Source organism: Phacochoerus africanus, chromosome 8 (assembly GCF_016906955.1).
Source record: "Phacochoerus africanus isolate WHEZ1 chromosome 8, ROS_Pafr_v1, whole genome shotgun sequence".
Taxonomy (NCBI): domain Eukaryota; kingdom Metazoa; phylum Chordata; class Mammalia; order Artiodactyla; family Suidae; genus Phacochoerus; species Phacochoerus africanus.
The window spans coordinates 12,406,140-12,421,773 of record NC_062551.1 but is presented as its reverse complement, the minus strand read 5'-3'; the positions used below and the strand labels follow the sequence as shown (position 1 = coordinate 12,421,773).

General features: G+C 57.2%; 3 protein-coding genes across 8 annotated transcripts in view; 2 read left to right on the top strand and 1 right to left on the bottom strand.

Moving 5' to 3' along the window:
- ZNRF1 (zinc and ring finger 1) overlaps window positions 1-5,812 on the top strand; it is a 113,501-nt gene extending 107,689 nt beyond the window's left edge. Inside the window, exons 3-5 of one of the 4 annotated variants that reach the window (XM_047793802.1) lie at window positions 2,811-2,916; window positions 4,348-4,439; window positions 5,487-5,812. In XM_047793802.1, coding sequence (XP_047649758.1) covers window positions 2,811-2,916; window positions 4,348-4,405 — 164 coding nt within the window. In that variant the 3' untranslated portion in view covers window positions 4,406-4,439; window positions 5,487-5,812. Of the gene's footprint in view, window positions 1-2,810; window positions 2,917-4,347 lie in introns of all 4 variants that reach the window. The other 3 variants (XM_047793804.1, XM_047793803.1, XM_047793801.1) reach the window with 3 other exon arrangements.
- A 4,376-nt stretch (window positions 5,813-10,188) lies between these two features.
- On the bottom strand, window positions 10,189-14,024 carry LDHD (lactate dehydrogenase D). 2 transcript variants are annotated; one of them, XM_047790503.1, is made up of 11 exons: window positions 13,916-14,024; window positions 13,293-13,405; window positions 12,895-13,036; window positions 12,530-12,671; window positions 12,236-12,395; window positions 11,776-11,975; window positions 11,560-11,688; window positions 11,356-11,483; window positions 10,862-10,952; window positions 10,659-10,770; window positions 10,189-10,574 (listed from the first exon to the last, which is right to left on the bottom strand). In XM_047790503.1, exons 1-11 carry the CDS (start codon window positions 13,985-13,987, stop codon window positions 10,409-10,411), a joined length of 1,455 nt encoding a protein of 484 aa, XP_047646459.1. In that variant the 5' UTR covers window positions 13,988-14,024; the 3' UTR covers window positions 10,189-10,408. The 2 variants fall into 2 exon arrangements, with proteins under 2 accessions (XP_047646459.1, XP_047646460.1); XM_047790504.1 differs by having other exon boundaries at window positions 11,356-11,480.
- Window positions 10,391-15,634, top strand: part of ZFP1 (ZFP1 zinc finger protein) — a 68,939-nt gene continuing 63,695 nt past the window's right edge. For both annotated transcript variants that reach the window (XM_047790508.1, XM_047790510.1), the window contains exons 1-2: window positions 10,391-11,711; window positions 12,718-12,786. The gene's annotated coding sequence lies outside the window, so the exon portion shown is untranslated. The remainder of the gene's footprint in view (window positions 11,712-12,717; window positions 12,787-15,634) is intronic.

The following is a 15,634-nucleotide window of genomic DNA, read 5'->3' as shown; positions in this document are numbered from 1 at the left end:
CGCCGTCCCCCCCCCCCCCCCGCCCCCCTTGCTGATGCCAGCCTTGAATTCATCTCTCCTGCAGTGCTCTGTTGGCCTCCAGAGCAGGCTTCCCATCTGTGGGCTTTTCCAGTCATTTCTAGTAGGTTCCGGAGACCCAGTGTGATCACAAAGCGTCTCCAGGACTTTTCAGAGACCCTGTAAAGCCCAGGCAGCCAGGCAGGATAGAAGACTCCCCTCATGGCCCCATGGCTCTCTGTGCACCCAGCAGAACAAACATCCTGCCTCCCGGGGGCACGGAACAGTCCACACCCGATTAGGTGGCTCCCGTACTTCTCACACCTGGATGCGTGTGCCTCGGAGACTCTCAGGGATTCCCGTGCTGTTCGTTTCTGTCTTCTCGTTGGCCACCCTGCTGCATGGTGAGCTGCCTGAATCCTGAGGCTGTGGTCTGTTCACTGAGTTGCCAGTGCCCAGAATGTCACAGAAATGGAGGCAGGCTGCTCGCTCGGCCATGGGGCCCCCTCTTTGGCTTGGGCTGTTGTGGCCATGGCTTCGCCAGGGACTGTGGTGGGCAGCACCTTCCTTCCATTCATTCTTTTCTGGCATGGGCCATCTTGTTTTGTTTGTCTTTATTTTTAATGGAATTAAAATTTGAATAACATGAAAGCAACCGTGGTTGTTTGGGTTTTTTTTTTTTTTTTTTGTCTTTTTAGTGCTGCACTCACGGTGTATGGAGGTTCCCAGTCTAGGGCTTGAATTGGAGCTGCAGTCACCAGCCTATGCCACAGCCACAGCCACAGCAACATGGGATCCAAGCCTCCTCTGTGAGGAGGATCCTTAACCCACTGAACGGGGCCAGGGATCGAACCTGCATCTTTATGGATGCTAGATGGGTTTGTTACTGCTGAGCCACAACCAGAACTCTGAAAGTAACTGTTTTATTTGTTTGTTTGTTTTTCCAGCCTATGGAAGTTCCCAGGCTTGGGGTCGATTCAGAGCTGTAGCCGTTGGCCTACACCACAGCCACAGCAATGCCAGATTTGAGCCGCGTCTGCCACCTACACCACAGTGGATCTTTAGCCTACTGAGCGAGGCCAGGGATCGAACCTGTGTCCTCATGGATGCTAGTCAGATTCGTTTCTGCTGAGCCACAACAGGAACTCCCCCAAAATAACCTATTTTTCAACGTACAGTTTAGTAGCCTTTAGGACATTCGGGGTGTTGCCCAACCACCAACTCTGCCTAGTTCCAAGTGTGTCCTCACTCCAGAAGGAGCTCCAAGTATGATTCCGCTTACATGAAGGATCTAAAGTCATCAACCCCATAGAGCCAGGGAGTAGAAGGGGGTTGACAGAGGAGAGGGAAACAGAGAAATAGGCAGTCGCTGTTCAGATTGAAATTTCAGATAGAAAGTTTCAGTTACGCAAGATGAGTAAGTCTAGGGGTTCCCGTCGTGGTTCAGTGGTTAACAAATCCGACTAAGAACGATGAGGTTGCGAGTTTGATCCCTGGCCTTTCTTAGAGGGTTAAGGACCTGGCGTTGCCATGAGCTGTGGTGAAGTTTGCAGCCGCGGCTCGGATCCCGAGTTGCTGTGGCTCTGGCGTAGGCCGGTGGCTACAGCTACGATTAGACCCCTCACCTGGGAACCTCCATGTGCTGAGGGAGCGGCCCTAGAAAAGGCAAAAAGACACACACACACACACAAAAAAAGATGAATAAGTCTAGAGGTCTGCTTTGCAACAGGGTGCCTATAATACTGTTCTCTACTCTGAAATTTTTATTAAAAGGGTTGATCCCTGAGTTCCTATTGTGGCTCAGCAGGTTAAGAACCTGACATACAGTTCTGTGAGGACGCAGGTTTGATCCTTGGCCTCAGTCAGTGGGTTAAGGATCTGGTGTGGCTATGGTGTAGGCCTGCAGCTGCAGCTCCAACCACACCCTAGCCTGGGAACTTCCATATGTCGCAGGTATGGCCCTAAAAAGAAAAAAACAAGGAAAAAATAAAAAAAGAGGGTGGATCTCATGATAAGTGTTCCTACCACAAAAAAAGAAAAAGAAAAAAAGAAAAACTCCCTTCCCCATGAAGCAGTCACTCCCCCGAGCCCCATGCCCCCAGCCCCTGATCTACTTATTGTCTCCACAAATTTGCCTGTTCTGGACATTTCATATAAATGGAATCATGTAGCAGGTGGCCCTTTATGTCTGGCTCCCTTCACCCAGCATCATGTTTTTGAGGTGCACCCACATTCCAGCACCTGTCAGCTCTCCCTTTTCCTGGCTGAGTGATACTTCATTATGTAGGTGCACACGTTTCCTTTCTCTTGTCAGCTGGTGGGCATTTGGGTTGTTCCCACCTTGGCTCATGAATAATGCCGCTGTGGATATGCATGCACGCGTATTTGCCAGAGGACCTGTTCTGTTGTCCCTGTCATTCTTGCCTGACACCCCTCTTCCCATCTTATTTTTCCAAACCAGACATCAGTACACCTGGTGTGTGTGCATGTTTAGGGGAAAGATCTCTTCAGGGAATCAGTTGGCTTCATGCTGCCTCTGCTACTTGTCTCTTCCTGTCCAAGTGTTTTTTTGTCCTTCGTTGCCTGGGCCACTCATTTGGTGATTAATCTTGGTGAGAAGGTTTGCATGTCTTGTCTCCCCGGTAAGGGCTTGCACATCAAGGTCCCTCTTAGGCTTCTGTGTCCCTGCACAGAACCCCACACACGTGAGGCGACCCTAGTAGCCTCCTAGACCTATACCTGCCGTGTGCCACCTGCCTGCTGGTGACTGACCCCCCCCACCACTCCCACTCTTCCCTGTCCCCCCTTTGCAGATGACGTGCTGACTAAAGACGCAGGGGAGTGTGTGATCTGCCTGGAGGAGCTGCTTCAGGGGGACACGATAGCCAGGCTGCCCTGCCTGTGCATTTATCACAAAAGGTACGAGAGGCCCAGCAGGGCCAGCTCAACTGCACCCAGACCCCAGAGGGCTCCTTCCCTGTGCTGAGGGCAGAGTGGAGGGTGGGCCTTACTGGTCACCCTGTCCCCCAGGACTCTGGGTGGGGTCGATGCAGAGGCCAGCAGGCAGGAGGTCTGGACATGCCGAGTGCAGGTCCTGGGTGGTGGGGGCAGATGGGGAGGCCCGTGGGGGTGCAGAAGAAGCTCCTGGAAGGTTGAGTCTCTGTCTCTGTGCGCCTTCCCTTTCTCTGTGGCCCTTTGCTCCACAGGGCTTGGGGCCTCTTCTGCGAGATGAGCAGCACGGAGGGTGTGCTTGCTGCCCCAGCCCCACCCCTGCCCCCCAGAGGCCAGGCAGGCAGGAATAGCCACTACCTGTGGGGCCGTGGGCTGCGAGCCACTATAATTAGCAGGGCTGAGACTCATCCTCAGACTCGTTCTTGTTTCCAAGTGGAAAGAAGACACCTCCTTACTCAGGACCGGAGGACGCTGTGTGCTGCCTGTGGCCGCCACCTGCTCTCAGCCCCTTGAGCCCCAGCGCTGCTTCCTGACACATGGGCTTTTCCAAAGCCTGACTCACAGGGCCACTGGCCACGGGGCAGCATGTGGATGTGGCCGGTGCCGGGAAGGCTCCAGTGAGGCCTGGGGGGGGAGGGTAGGGGTGCGTCCTGTCCTGGACCCAGCACCCAGGGCTCCAGTGTCCCAGGCAGCATCGACCGGAACCAAGAGGGAACTTCAGCTCTGGGGAGATTATGCAAATGATCTGTCTGGTTCCTGTTTTGAAAATACCCAGATGTTGTTTTACAGAAAGCCGTCTTGGGGCAATTGCTGTTCCCTCTCTGTTCAGACTCTTTTCTGTAAACTCCAGAGACCAGAGTTCCCTGCCAGCCTCCTGTTTGGCTCTCCTGAACAATGTCCCTATGCCACAGGGCCAGCCCTGCTCTGGAAAGGCCACATGCTGGCTGCCCACCATGGCCAGCCAGGCCAGAGCATGGGGGTCACCTCAGAAGTTACCCACCAGGGAGGGCACCTCAGGCTGCTCCTTGGACCCAGGAGAGGACTTGCAGATAGCTGGTTGGCTGCCCTGCACAGCCCCGACTCTCGTCTTCTCACTGGTAGCTGTTGCCGTCCTCCCGGGCTCCCCCTCCATGAGGTCTTGGTACCTCTCGAGACCACAGCCCCAGCTTCCTGAAGCGCCGAGGTCCAGCCCGGTCCCACACCCCCGACACCGGGCCTCCGGCCGAGCCAGGACCCATCTGGGTGCCCTCCCTTCTCCTTGCTTGGAGACAGTGGGTATCTGGGGGCCTCGAGGCGAGTTACTAATCCCCTGTTCAGAGACCTGGTCCTTGGAGCAAGCCCCCTAAGCAGCAGCCCGGTCAGCTGGTGATGTGTTTCCTTTGCCGCCTCTCCCCTCAGTTGCATAGACTCGTGGTTTGAGGTGAACAGATCTTGTCCAGAACACCCTGCGGATTGACCCTGCTGGGCTCGCTTGCTGACTCCTCTCAAAGGTGAGCCTGTGGTTGGGATGGAGTCGCTCTGGGACCAGGAGGGTGGGGGGCTCCGAGCTGCCCTCACACCCCCGCCACCCCTGAGAGGGTCGGGGAGAGGGGAGCATGTTAGCAGCAGTGGTGCCGTGGGGTGGGGTGGTTCCCGGGCAGGATGCGAGTGGAGACTTGCTCGGTCATGGAGGAGAACCTGCTTAGCAGAGGTAGCTTCGTTGGGCTGCGTTCCAGATGTCTGGGGCCGGTCTCCCCGAGGAGAGGGCTGGGCAGGAGAAGCAGCACAAACTCTGGGACAAGACACTGCCTTGCTTCCCAACTGCCTCGTGCTCCCTGGGTGGTGGGGGCAGGTCCTCACCTTAGGGGTCTCTGCTGCCTCTTTGGGGAAGGGACATCACAGGCCCTGAACGAGACAGCATGTGTTCTTGAGGCTTCCAGGCCGAGCTTGGGGCCCCGCTACCCACAGCAGAGCAGTGCAATCGGCTTCCTCCCCAAATGTGCACTTGCTCTCCCCGAACCATCATTTGACCCCCGTTTCTCTTTGGGCGCGTTGCTTTGTTGCCACCGTCCCCTCCTGTCCCCATCCGGGCTGGCGCTTGTGCTCCTTGCTGACAGACTAAACTCGCAGAGAAACCCACACCCAAACCCAGACTCCACCTCCTCTCGCATCCGAGGGTCTGGGGGCCTCTTTCCCTCTCTCTTCCCGCCTGCCTCTGTTTTCTGTTTTCTTTTGTTCTTCGTTAGGTTTATTTTCTTTATTCCAAGTAAACTCCCAGAACAGCTGATGATGTCAAACTATTCAGGGACATTGGCTCTTTTTACCTTCGCCTCAAAAACTGAGGATGTGGGGCGAAGAAACAGCAAGGGGGAGAGTGAGGCCGAGGGAGTGGAGCCTGGCGCTGGCTGCGAGCCCACCTTCCTGGCACATTTGGCTTCACGATGTTCGGCGCCGGGGCCCCCGGACCGGAACCACGGGCGCCCCGGCCCGGCCTCGCGGGATGCACACGGCCAGCCTCGGCCCCTCGGAACACGACTCACGTCTCCTGGTCCCCACAGGGACAGCCAGGCCCCCCCCCCCCCGCCCCCGTTCCTGAGAGGAGGCTTCGGACCCTGGGGCAGAGCTGAGCTGGGGACACCCGTGGGAACAGGGCGCCCCTCCTGCACTGACTTCCAGAGATGGTTCTCCCTTTCTCCCCGAGGACACCAGACTGGATGAGCACGCGTTTGCCAGAAGGAAGAACCACCCGCTCTCCTTCCCTCATCCTCATCCCAGGAGGGAAAGGGCATTTTCTTTTTCACTTTCGAAAGGCGTTGTGGGTCTGTCTCTAAAGTGTTTACAAAAAAAACTATAAAAACAAAAAAACAAAAAACAAAAACAAAAAGTCTAGTGTCGACTGGTGTTTTCCCTCGTGATGTTTACAGATCGCTGTCTGCGGCCCCGCCAGAACCCGCTCAGAACCCGCTCGCTCGGGGGCAGAGACGACAGAGCGGGTTCTCGCCAGGCGCGGCCTTGCTCACGGCGCCCGGCGGCCTCGCCCTCGCCAACCGCTCGGCCTTGGTTTCTTGTTTGGTTGGTTTCTTCCCCATTTTTTCTGCCCTGGTCTCGCACTTTCTCCCCTCGGGACCCTGGTATCTTGACTTCATTGCCAAAAACCAGCCCCCCAAGGGACCTCTCCTCCTCCTCTCCGTTTCTCTTCCTTCCCGCTTCCCTCCTGGTTCTGGTCCGTTGCAAGGATTTAACAATCACAAGTGTCCTGCAAAAATGCCTGAACATTTTTCTTAGACCCTTGTGGAGTTTTTTTTCCCAAAAAAAAACTTAGACACACAAAAGACGTATTTAACGGATCTGTACAGCCACCCCGTGTTCAGGCGTTCTGTTTGAGAACATTTTAGCCATTGGTGTTCACACATGGCATCAGCCCCTGCAAGATAGGTTTCTGTATTTGTATATTAAAATACAAAAAAAAAAAAAAACCCTTATAAAATGTTTAAAAACATGTTCAAAGCCTGGGGGAAAAGCTTACTTCATTAGTCAAGGTGTTTTGATATGGTATTAAAATGATGTCTAATAAAAGATGCACTGTGTGACTTCATTTTAATCAAGTATTTCTACACAGTCAAGACATGGGCAGTGAAGGCCTAGCTCTTTAGCCTTGCTTTAGGCTGGTACTCGGGGTTACAGGTATGTGGCATGGCTCTCGGCAACCGTGCCTGGGTGAGAGAATGTGGCAGGTCAGGCCAGAGTCCTGCAGGTGTATGAACCCTGCAAGCCTCGTGGACTCACTCTGTCTCCCGTCACCTGTGGAGTGGCTTTGACAGAGCTGTCGTGGAGAGATCTGCAGGGGTAAAGATCTTGCGGCCCCTGGAGGCCGCAGTGATGTGGGTTCTTCAGGCATTGGCCTGGACCCCACCACCTCACCCCTGGCTCCCCATCCCACACCCTGCCTGCCTGTGGCTTAGTGCTGACTCATGGGCATGCTTCACTGAGGCCCAGAAAGAGGCCCTAGTTTGGGGCTGAGCCAGCTCAGAGCCCTTGAACTAGGACCAGCCACTCGGGGCTCACAAAAGTTGGCACTCCTTGGGCGGGGCAGGAAGCCCAGGGCAGCTGGTAGCCATGCATGCCTGGCCTCTATCTCTGTGCCACACAGGCTCCCGGAGCGGCATTCCAGAGCCTCCCACAGAGCCTGTGAAGGAAAGCTCTGGAGGGAGATGCCTGCGCCGCTGCCTCTGTGGGCGCCAACCCCACCAGGCCCTGCCTCTGCTGTCTTCTGTTCTGTTGCCTGAAACACCTGCTCTCTGCAAGGGCATTGCAGGCTGGTGGGCAGATGTGGGCGAAGCACCAGCGCGCCCATCATTTCCGAGAAACACTCAAGTTTGTGGATCTGAGCTTGCAGGGTGGAGACCCCCCGAGACCCGCAGTCTCCATGGTGGCAAGAACCTCGGCTCTAAACTACCTGCACAGACTCCTCTGCAGAGGATGTTGGGGAAACAACTGCATCTAAACTTCAGCTGCCCCATGTGTGAAGTGGGAACAAAGTCACACAGCTCAGAGGTCACCGTGAGGGGCAGAGAATCTGCCCAGAAGCCCCTGGCACATGCACAGCAGGCTCGCCTTTGGCTTTGTCACCGCAAAGAGCACTGTTCTATTCACAGCACCTCCTGCTTCTGCCTGGCAACTGTGTCTCCCTGTTCTATATTTAAGTCCTCCTGCAGAGCTGGCCCCAGAGATCTCCTTGCCTGACCCCTGGGCCTGAAGATGGAGAGGAGGCCTGTGTGCCCATCTCGGTGGCTTAGGCCCAGTGGCCTGGGCAGCACCCAGGGTGAGCTGAGTGGTCCTGGGCCGGGTGAGGCAGGGCTGGAGCCCACACTGGCTGCTATTCCAGGCTCCTGAGGCTGGTGCTCGTCCCCACCCGCAGTGACTCCACCCCCACCCCCGACCTGGCCCTCTGCTGGTTGCCAAGTCCTCCACATTCAGTCCCGGTTTGCCAGCTTCTAGATGGGGGTGGGACCAGGGTTGTCTGGGTTTTCCAGATGGAGCTGGTGTCTGTCATCCTCCATCCAAACCGCTCTCCTGAGCTGTCCCTTTCTGGAGGGGTGGGAATTAGCAGGAACTGGGAGGTAGGTTCCACCCACTCCCTCTTTTAAGGGCCCAGTGCGCTTGGGGTGGGGGCTTCTTGGACAGGCCCCCTTGCTAGAACCATCCGTCTTACAGCCATTTAATGGGTTGAGGTTTTTTTTTGTTTTGTTTTGTTTTGTTTTTGTCTTTTTGCCTTTTCTAGGGCCGCACCCATGGCACATGGAGGTTCCCAGGCTAGGAATCGAATCAGAGCTGTAGCCACCAGCCTACACCACAGCCACAGCACCGCGGGATCCAAGCTGAGGCTGCAACCTACACCACAGCTCACAGCAACACTGGATCCTTAACCCACTGAGCAAGGCCATGGATTGAACCCACAACCTGATGGTTCTTAGATTTGCTAACCACTGAGACATGCTGGGAACTCCGTGTTGAGGTTTTTAGAATGTCCTTACTCCTAGGAGACAGGTGCTGAATTATATAGGTGAGTGATGTCAAAAAATTCCAAATGGTTCCCCCCACAATACACACATGAAGCAAATAAAAGCAAATGGTCACTGGTGAGTCTTCAGTGGCTGGCATTTCAGTGAATGGTGTACTTTTTCAAACTCCCCTGCATGTTTGGAGTTTTTCCTAATAGGAAATTGCATGGAAATGGCCATTTGCTGAGCACCTGCTTGTTGCCAGGTGCTGGGGCCACATCAGAGAGGAGCCCTGCCAGCAGGGGAGAGTCTGCCACCACGGAGGGAGGGGGCAGAGGGCTGCCCGGGGAGGGCTGCAGGTAGCTGGCAGCCTGTGTGGAGGGGAGGGCACTGGTGAGCTGTGTCCCCATCAACACTTGTGGCTGATGGTTAGATTGTGTCTCCTTTGTCAGGTGATATCCTGGGAGGAGCCATGACACTTGCCCCACGTCACCCCCTGGCACAGCTACTGCTCTCATCCAGGGGACAGAAACATCACAGAGGAGGGAACCAGCACTCAGCCCAGTGATGGCAGAGAGGAGGGGTTCCAAGAACTTAACTAGTCTCAGGAGACAGCGGGGCTGCCTGTGCGGAGAGCCTGAACAGCTGATGCGGTGGAAGCAGGGCAGGAGCTGGGAGGTGGCTTGGGAGATTGGGGGTGAGGCAAGAAGGAGGATGCTGCTGTCTCCCCTGCATCCTTCACTCAGCCCCTCTCCTAAGGGCCAGGACCACGGGGTAAGGGAGGGAGATCTCCACTATAGGCTCCTGGGACCTGCAGTGGGCTGGAGAGCTTAGAGGTTGATTTCCAGTATGCTAGGCACTGCCTACACCCTGGGAAGGAGGGGGCGCCCAGGGCTGTAGGTCCCTGCAGAGGTGAGTGCTGGGCACCACTGCCCCTGCAGACACTGGCGTCTGAGCTTTGTGGAGTCAGGCGCCCCCTCGTGGACGTAAGGGAAACAACTACCAGGTACCCTGGGTGAGGCAGTCTGGCCAGGGATCCCAACAAGACAGAGGCAAGGCCCCAGGGTGGGCAGTGTCTGGTGTTGAGGGTAAAAAAAGCTGGTAGTATGATACATCACACCATGGAGAGGTGTGGTACCTGGAAAATGACTTCTGTCTCCAGTGATTAGTAGCAGCCACTTGAAGGACTTGTTCAGAATGTTCTAGATCCCACTTGGGGCTCCGTGGAGGAATCTGTAGTAATTGATGATGGCCATGGGCAAGTCCTCAGGCCCCGGGGTTCTCATAGTGGGAGCAACTGGGACAGGGGCCTGGGCCTCTGAAAGTAACCTTTCTGTAGCCAGACCACAACCCCTCCTCAGGCTGTACAATTCAGGGCAGGCCCAGGACAAGGGACAAGGGAGTCACTACCCAAAGGACAGAGAACCTGAAGGAGGTGGGGTAGGCACAGGGGGCCATTCACAGGTGCCACGTGCTCATCTCCAGATGGCTGCAAACAGGGTTCAGATTTAACTGGGGAGCCCGCGAACGTGGAGTGGGAGGTCCCTTCCCCCACCAGCAACTGAGTGTTCCTGTCACCAGGCAGACAGAGAAGGGCTATGCGTGCTGGGTCCCCCAGGCTTTGTCCCCACCCCCACCCCCCAAGCAGTAGGGAGGCTGATATGGAGGGGCGTTGTCCTAGTCTGGGGTGACCCACACCACCTCTCCTAGCCAGGACAGGAAGTGTGAGAGCACAGAGAGGAAGCAGCTTCACAGGGAGTGATCCTGAGCCGTTTACTGGACTTTTCAAAAGGCTCCTGAGAACAGCAAGAGGGCCAGGGAGGAGCCGGCTGTCCAGGCTTCTCTCCTCGGGCCTTGGCTGCCTCTGAATGAAAGAGCCAGTGGGCAGGGCAAAGGCAGAGTCATTCTGTGGCACGAAGACATCCCAGATCAGGAAGTGCCACTGACTGGGGGCTTGTGGGGCAGGTGCTCAGAGCCCCTCACAGCACCTTGCCTGGGTTCATGAGGCCGCGGGGATCCAGTGTGGCCTTGAACTGCCGCATGACCTCCATGCCCACGGCACCCACCTCCTCCTGCAGCAGCTGCCGTTTGCCCAGCCCAATGCCATGTTCCCCAGTACAGGTGCCATGGAATGCCAGTGCGTGCCTGAGAGGCAGCAGAAGGAAGTCTTCAGCAGGTGCCCCCCACTTCCCTCAGCTCTCCCCAGCCCCCTCCCTGCTTCACCCTTACCTGGCCAGCTGTTTTGAAAAGGCCATGACCTTGAGGAGCTCCTCAGGGTCCTCCGGGTCTGCCAGCAGGATGCAGTGGAAGTTGCCATCGCCCACATGCCCAACGATGGTTCCTGGGGGCCCAGAGGACAGAGCTGCTTGCCCTCAGCCTGGCCCCTCCCCTGCCCTCCCTCCCCCACCCGCTCTGCGGGGGGCGGGCAGCACCTGTGAGTCCGGAGGCCTTCAGATTCTCCTTGGTCTGCACCAGGATCTCCGGCAGCCGGGAGATGGGCACACACACGTCGGTGGAATAGCCCTGAGTTGAGGCGGGCCTGTGAGCTCCCCCCCCATCCCACCTGCTCGGAGGTAAGGGGTCAAGGCTACGAATGGGTTCAGGGGGCTGGCTTTAAGCCTCCAGCAACAAGATGACTGGCCGGAGTGTGTTCCCCCTGTCGGTAGGTGCTCCCAAGTCTCTCGTCCTACTCCCCATCCCCAGCTATGTTCGGGTCCCAAAGCACCTGCTACCTGGAGCCTAGCCTCCCCTTCCGGCTGGCTAGCAGTTTCCGCTTCCTCCTGAAAGCCTGCCCTCTCTCTGGCTCGAGGCCGGGGCTCCCCGCTGAGGGTTTGGCAGTTTTGTCAGCCGTGCCCTCAGCCTGCTTCTCTGGACAACAGGCTAGAGGGCGGAGGAAAGGCTCCCACGTCCACCCCAGCCCGCTCACCTTGCAGCCGGGCCGCAGGGCTAGGGCTGCGTACCAGGCGTTGTGCCGCGCCGCCCAGAGCCGGCTGCGCTCCTCGGCCTCCTTGGCCCAGGAGAAATGGGAGCCTCCATTGTGCCGGGTGATCTCTTCTGTGGAAGGTCGAGGGTTGACACTGGCCCCGCTCCGGGGCAGCCCGTGCCCCCCTCCCGCAGCACCCCAGTGCACCTGTGCGCTGCACCTGCTCTGCCAGCGCCTGCTCCGAGCCATGGAACTCGAGGAAGAGTGTGGGCGCCACGCAGCGGTTCAGCTTGCTGTGCCTGTTGCATGCGTCAATCATGGCGTCATCCAGGAACTCTGGGACCAAGAAGTCCGATGAGGTGAGGACTAGCCTTCCAGACCTCCCCCAGGGCGCCCACGGGGACTGCCCAGTCCCTGGCTCACCAATGCGGGCCACAGGCACTGCAGCCTGGAGGATGTGTACAGTGCTGTCCACTGCCGCTTGGATGCTGGGGAAGGCACAGGTGGCGGCCACCGTGGCCTCAGGGACAGGGTGCAGGCGCAGGGTGGCGGCTGTGATGAGTCCCAGGGTCCCCTCGGAGCCCACAAAGAGCCCGGTGAGGTTGTAGCCCGCTGCGCTCTTCCTAGGCCCAAGGACATGAGGGTGAGCGCTCAGGCCACGTGACGATGGGTTTTTGGCTAGAAGCCAGGTGGGGAGCTGCGCCCAAGGTCTGCGCTGGCCCCCTCAGGTGCAGACTGCCACCAAGGCAGCCTTTCCCTGGCACAGCCCGAATCGGCCTCAAGCAGGGGGAACAAACCCTGGGACCCTCACTTTCGGCCCACGGACATTTTGACAACCCGCCTCTCCAAGAGGCCCCGGTGGCTGCCGGTAGAGGGCGCTTACCGGAAGTGCCGGCCGGGCCCCGCGGTGTGAAGCAGCCGCCCACCAGGCAGCACCACCTCCAAGTTCAGCACGTTGTCGCGCATGGTGCCATAGCGCACAGCGTTGGTGCCCGAGGCCCCGGTGGCCACCATGCCGCAAAGAGAGGCGTCTGCACCCGGATCTGCGGGGCAGAAGTCAGGCAGAAGGCAGCCTGGGGCGGGTGCCCGTGGGCAGAGGGGTCCCCCTAAGCCCCAGAAACACCCGTGCCACCAGGAAGCCCTCCCAGCCCGGGAACGGCCTCGAGCCCCAGCCTACCCACGGGGAACCAGAGACCGCTGTCCCGCAGGTGGGTGTTGAGAGCTTTGCGGGTGACGCCGGGTTCCACCAACACGGAAAAGTCTTCTAGATTCAGCTGCAGGATTCGGTCCATGTGGGTCAGGTTGATGCAGACACCGCCCTGGCCGGAAGGGTGCCAGTGTTTGCTAACCAAGGTCTTTCCCCAGGACACAGCCCCGAGAATCCCAGCTCATGGCCGACCTCTCAGCAGCCAGACCAGAGCCCCAAGACAGCAGGTAAGGAGGCTGGAGCTGGCTAGCCATGGGTGGTGGAGGAGGCAGAGGGCAGTGTGGCAAGTGTGATGGGACTAGGATCTGGCCAGGGGAGGAGGCCACCATACATACCTGCACCGCACAGACTCCACCCTCAAGCCCGGTGCCTGTGCCAAACGGGATGATGGGCACGCCTTGGTCATAGCACAGGGCTGCCAGCTGGCTGACCTGCTCCACATTCTGGGGCCACACCACAGCGTCAGGAGGTTGGCACCTGCAACCAGACCCTCAGCCACTTAGGGGCGTGTGGTGCCCTCTGGTCCTGTTCAAATTTGAAGCAGCCAGAGGTATTGCAGGGCCTGAGGCTGCACAGTGGGCCAGGGGCAGAGCGCACCCTTCTGGAGGTGAAGAGGAGGGGTGGAGAAGGCCAGAGCACCCAGAAACGGATGGGGCGGGGTGGGGGTGGGCGCAGAAGACAACCCAGGACCCTGGCTCTCAGCCAGGGGCTCTGATGGGGGAGGGCCTCCCACCTGTGAAAGGACTCATCGTGCCCGTGCTGCTCTCGGACCGCAGCGGCGGTAGACACGTGCGGGCTTCCCACGACTGCCTTCAGAGCCTCCACAAAGCCTTTGCTGAGTTCGCCCTGCAGGGGACAAACACCCTGGCAGGGTCTCTCAAAGACGCCAGAGGCCATCTGGCCAGGGGGAGGCGTCAGAGTGGCGCTTCAATGGCCCGTGAACAGAGGCACCCACACCTCCGTGCTGCCTCAGCCAGGGGCTCATGGGGCTCTCAGAGCCCTTCCGTGGATTTCGTCCCATTTTACAGATGGGGAAACGAGGCCAGCAAGTCAGAGACAGGGCCTGGCCTAGAACGCAGCTCCTTGCTGCCCAGGTGCTCTTTTAAGCCCCAAAGCGTCCCTCTGGAGTCCACAGACCTTCCAGCTGAAACCCCCCAGCCCCACTCATGGCAGCTGTGGGGGCCTGGGCCTACTTTACTCAGTACCCACATTTGACCCAGGGTGGGGGTTGGGTGGAAGGGATGTGAGCCAGGTGGGTGATTCTTTGCCCATGGTCTCCGGGTTGCTGGAGCAGCACAGAGCCTGGCGGAAACTTGGCATAGGGTCCCCCAGCCTCCAAGCTCTCCCCCCACCTACCTTTGTCCCCCTGGAGCAGTAGCCCCTCCAGGGGAACAGCCGCCAGGTTGCAGCCCGGAGCAGGCAGGCCATAGCTGGGCAGAAGCCAGCGGCCACCCCAGCCTAGTAATTCTGCTGGGGGCAGGGCTGCTTAAGGTGGCGCCGTTTTAAGGTGGCCCCGCCAGACCTCGGAGTCCACTCCTTAAAGGAGAGGCGGAGCTTACTAAGCATAAAGGGAAACAACAGAGGCCACTTGCTGGCTTAAGACTGTGTACTTACCCTCCATCCAGGCTGGGGTTTGGCACACACCCTTGCCCTTTCTCACCTTGCAAGTCCCAGATCCACTGTCACAGTTAGATGGAGGGTATGAGGAGGGAAGCACAGGGAAGCTCTTGGGGGATGGTTTGGGGCAGGGCAGTGAGGCAAGCCAGGAGGACTTCCTGGAAGAGGAGCACTTTAAGGATGAGCAACGGTTCACCAGATCAGTGAAGGAAAAGACTATTGCATCCCTTTGTCTCCACCCTCCCACTGGGCACATCCCAGGATTGTGCGGAGAGATGTGGCTGCTACTTTTGAAACTATTTCAAGCTCAGATTTCCTCCCACAGCAAATTTGAAGACGTGTGTTGATAACATTACTGAGATAAAGCTATTTCTAGCTTGGCTATTTTTTGTTGTTGTTGTTGTTTCCCCCCCGCCCCCAGGAATACAAACTCCCACTTGGGTCCTTCTCCCCAGCCGCATTTGAATGAGTTCACATTTCACTCTCAATGTGTTTAGCTGGCTTATCTAAAAAAAAAAAATCTCTTTTACAGTCGGTTAGTTCAAATCAAGATCCAGGGAAAGTCCATCCAATGCATTTGGTTAATGTGTCTCATAAGCCTCTTCATCTACAACAGTTTCTCGCTCTCCCACTTTTCCATGCCATTTATTTGTTAAAGAAACTGGGTCACTTGGCCGGTAGAATTTTCCACATTCTGTTTTTGGATGATTGCATCTTGTGGGATTGTTTAAGACATTTTTCCAGCTTCTGTACTTCTTGTCAACTGTTAGATCTAGGTGTGGTACTCTGTCCAGTACAACTTCCACTCTGATAGAAATGTTCTCTCTCAATGCTTCCCAACCTGGTAGCCATTAGCCACCTGTAGCTGATGGTCCTAGAGGTATTCGTGGATGGGGGAGAGCTCCTGGGTAGAGCTGGATGGCGAACCCCAAGAAGAGCCATGATATTGATCCCAGGAGTTCTGGAGCAGGGTCACGGCAGCTGCAGCAGAGAGCCGTACACTATACCAAAAAAACTGCCCCAGCCGACTCCTGGGTCCTGGTTAAGACAGCGAATGTGACCCAAAGACATTCAGTGATGATGTAGTCAGAGCTGACCTTGATGAGCTGTGTGCTCTGGCAGACCCACCAAGTCATAAATCAGGCAGGAGCAAAAACAAAATGAGGGCCAAGAAAATTGGGCATGAGCAGGGCCAGAGGGCAAAGTAAGCTGTGTGTGTAGGTGGCCCAGACCCCCATGTCAGCACCTGTCCCTCAGCTCACACCTATGGCCATGTGGGGGGAGCTATGACGACCAGCTGATGGAGGAGGGAAAAAGTCAAGCTCAGCTCATGAATGGATTGGCTCAATATGAACTTGTAGACTGAAAATGGACTGCTGCACTACAGCCCTGCATGGGGGTAACCCTGAGACGCCCCCAGCTGGCAGAGCTGCAGCTCAAACATCTGGTTATCCCTTT

Coding starts and splice junctions, on each gene's coding strand:
- LDHD (XM_047790503.1), bottom strand. CDS start 13,987: ATGGCCTGCCTGCTCCGGGCTGCAACCTGGCGGCTGTTCCCCTGGAGG. Junction 13,406..13,915: donor ACTGCTCCAGGGGGACAAAG/GTAGGTGGGGGG, acceptor TGTCCCCTGCAG/GGCGAACTCAGCAAAGGCTT. Junction 10,575..10,658: donor TTTTCAAAACAGCTGGCCAG/GTAAGGGTGAAG, acceptor GCTGCCTCTCAG/GCACGCACTGGCATTCCATG.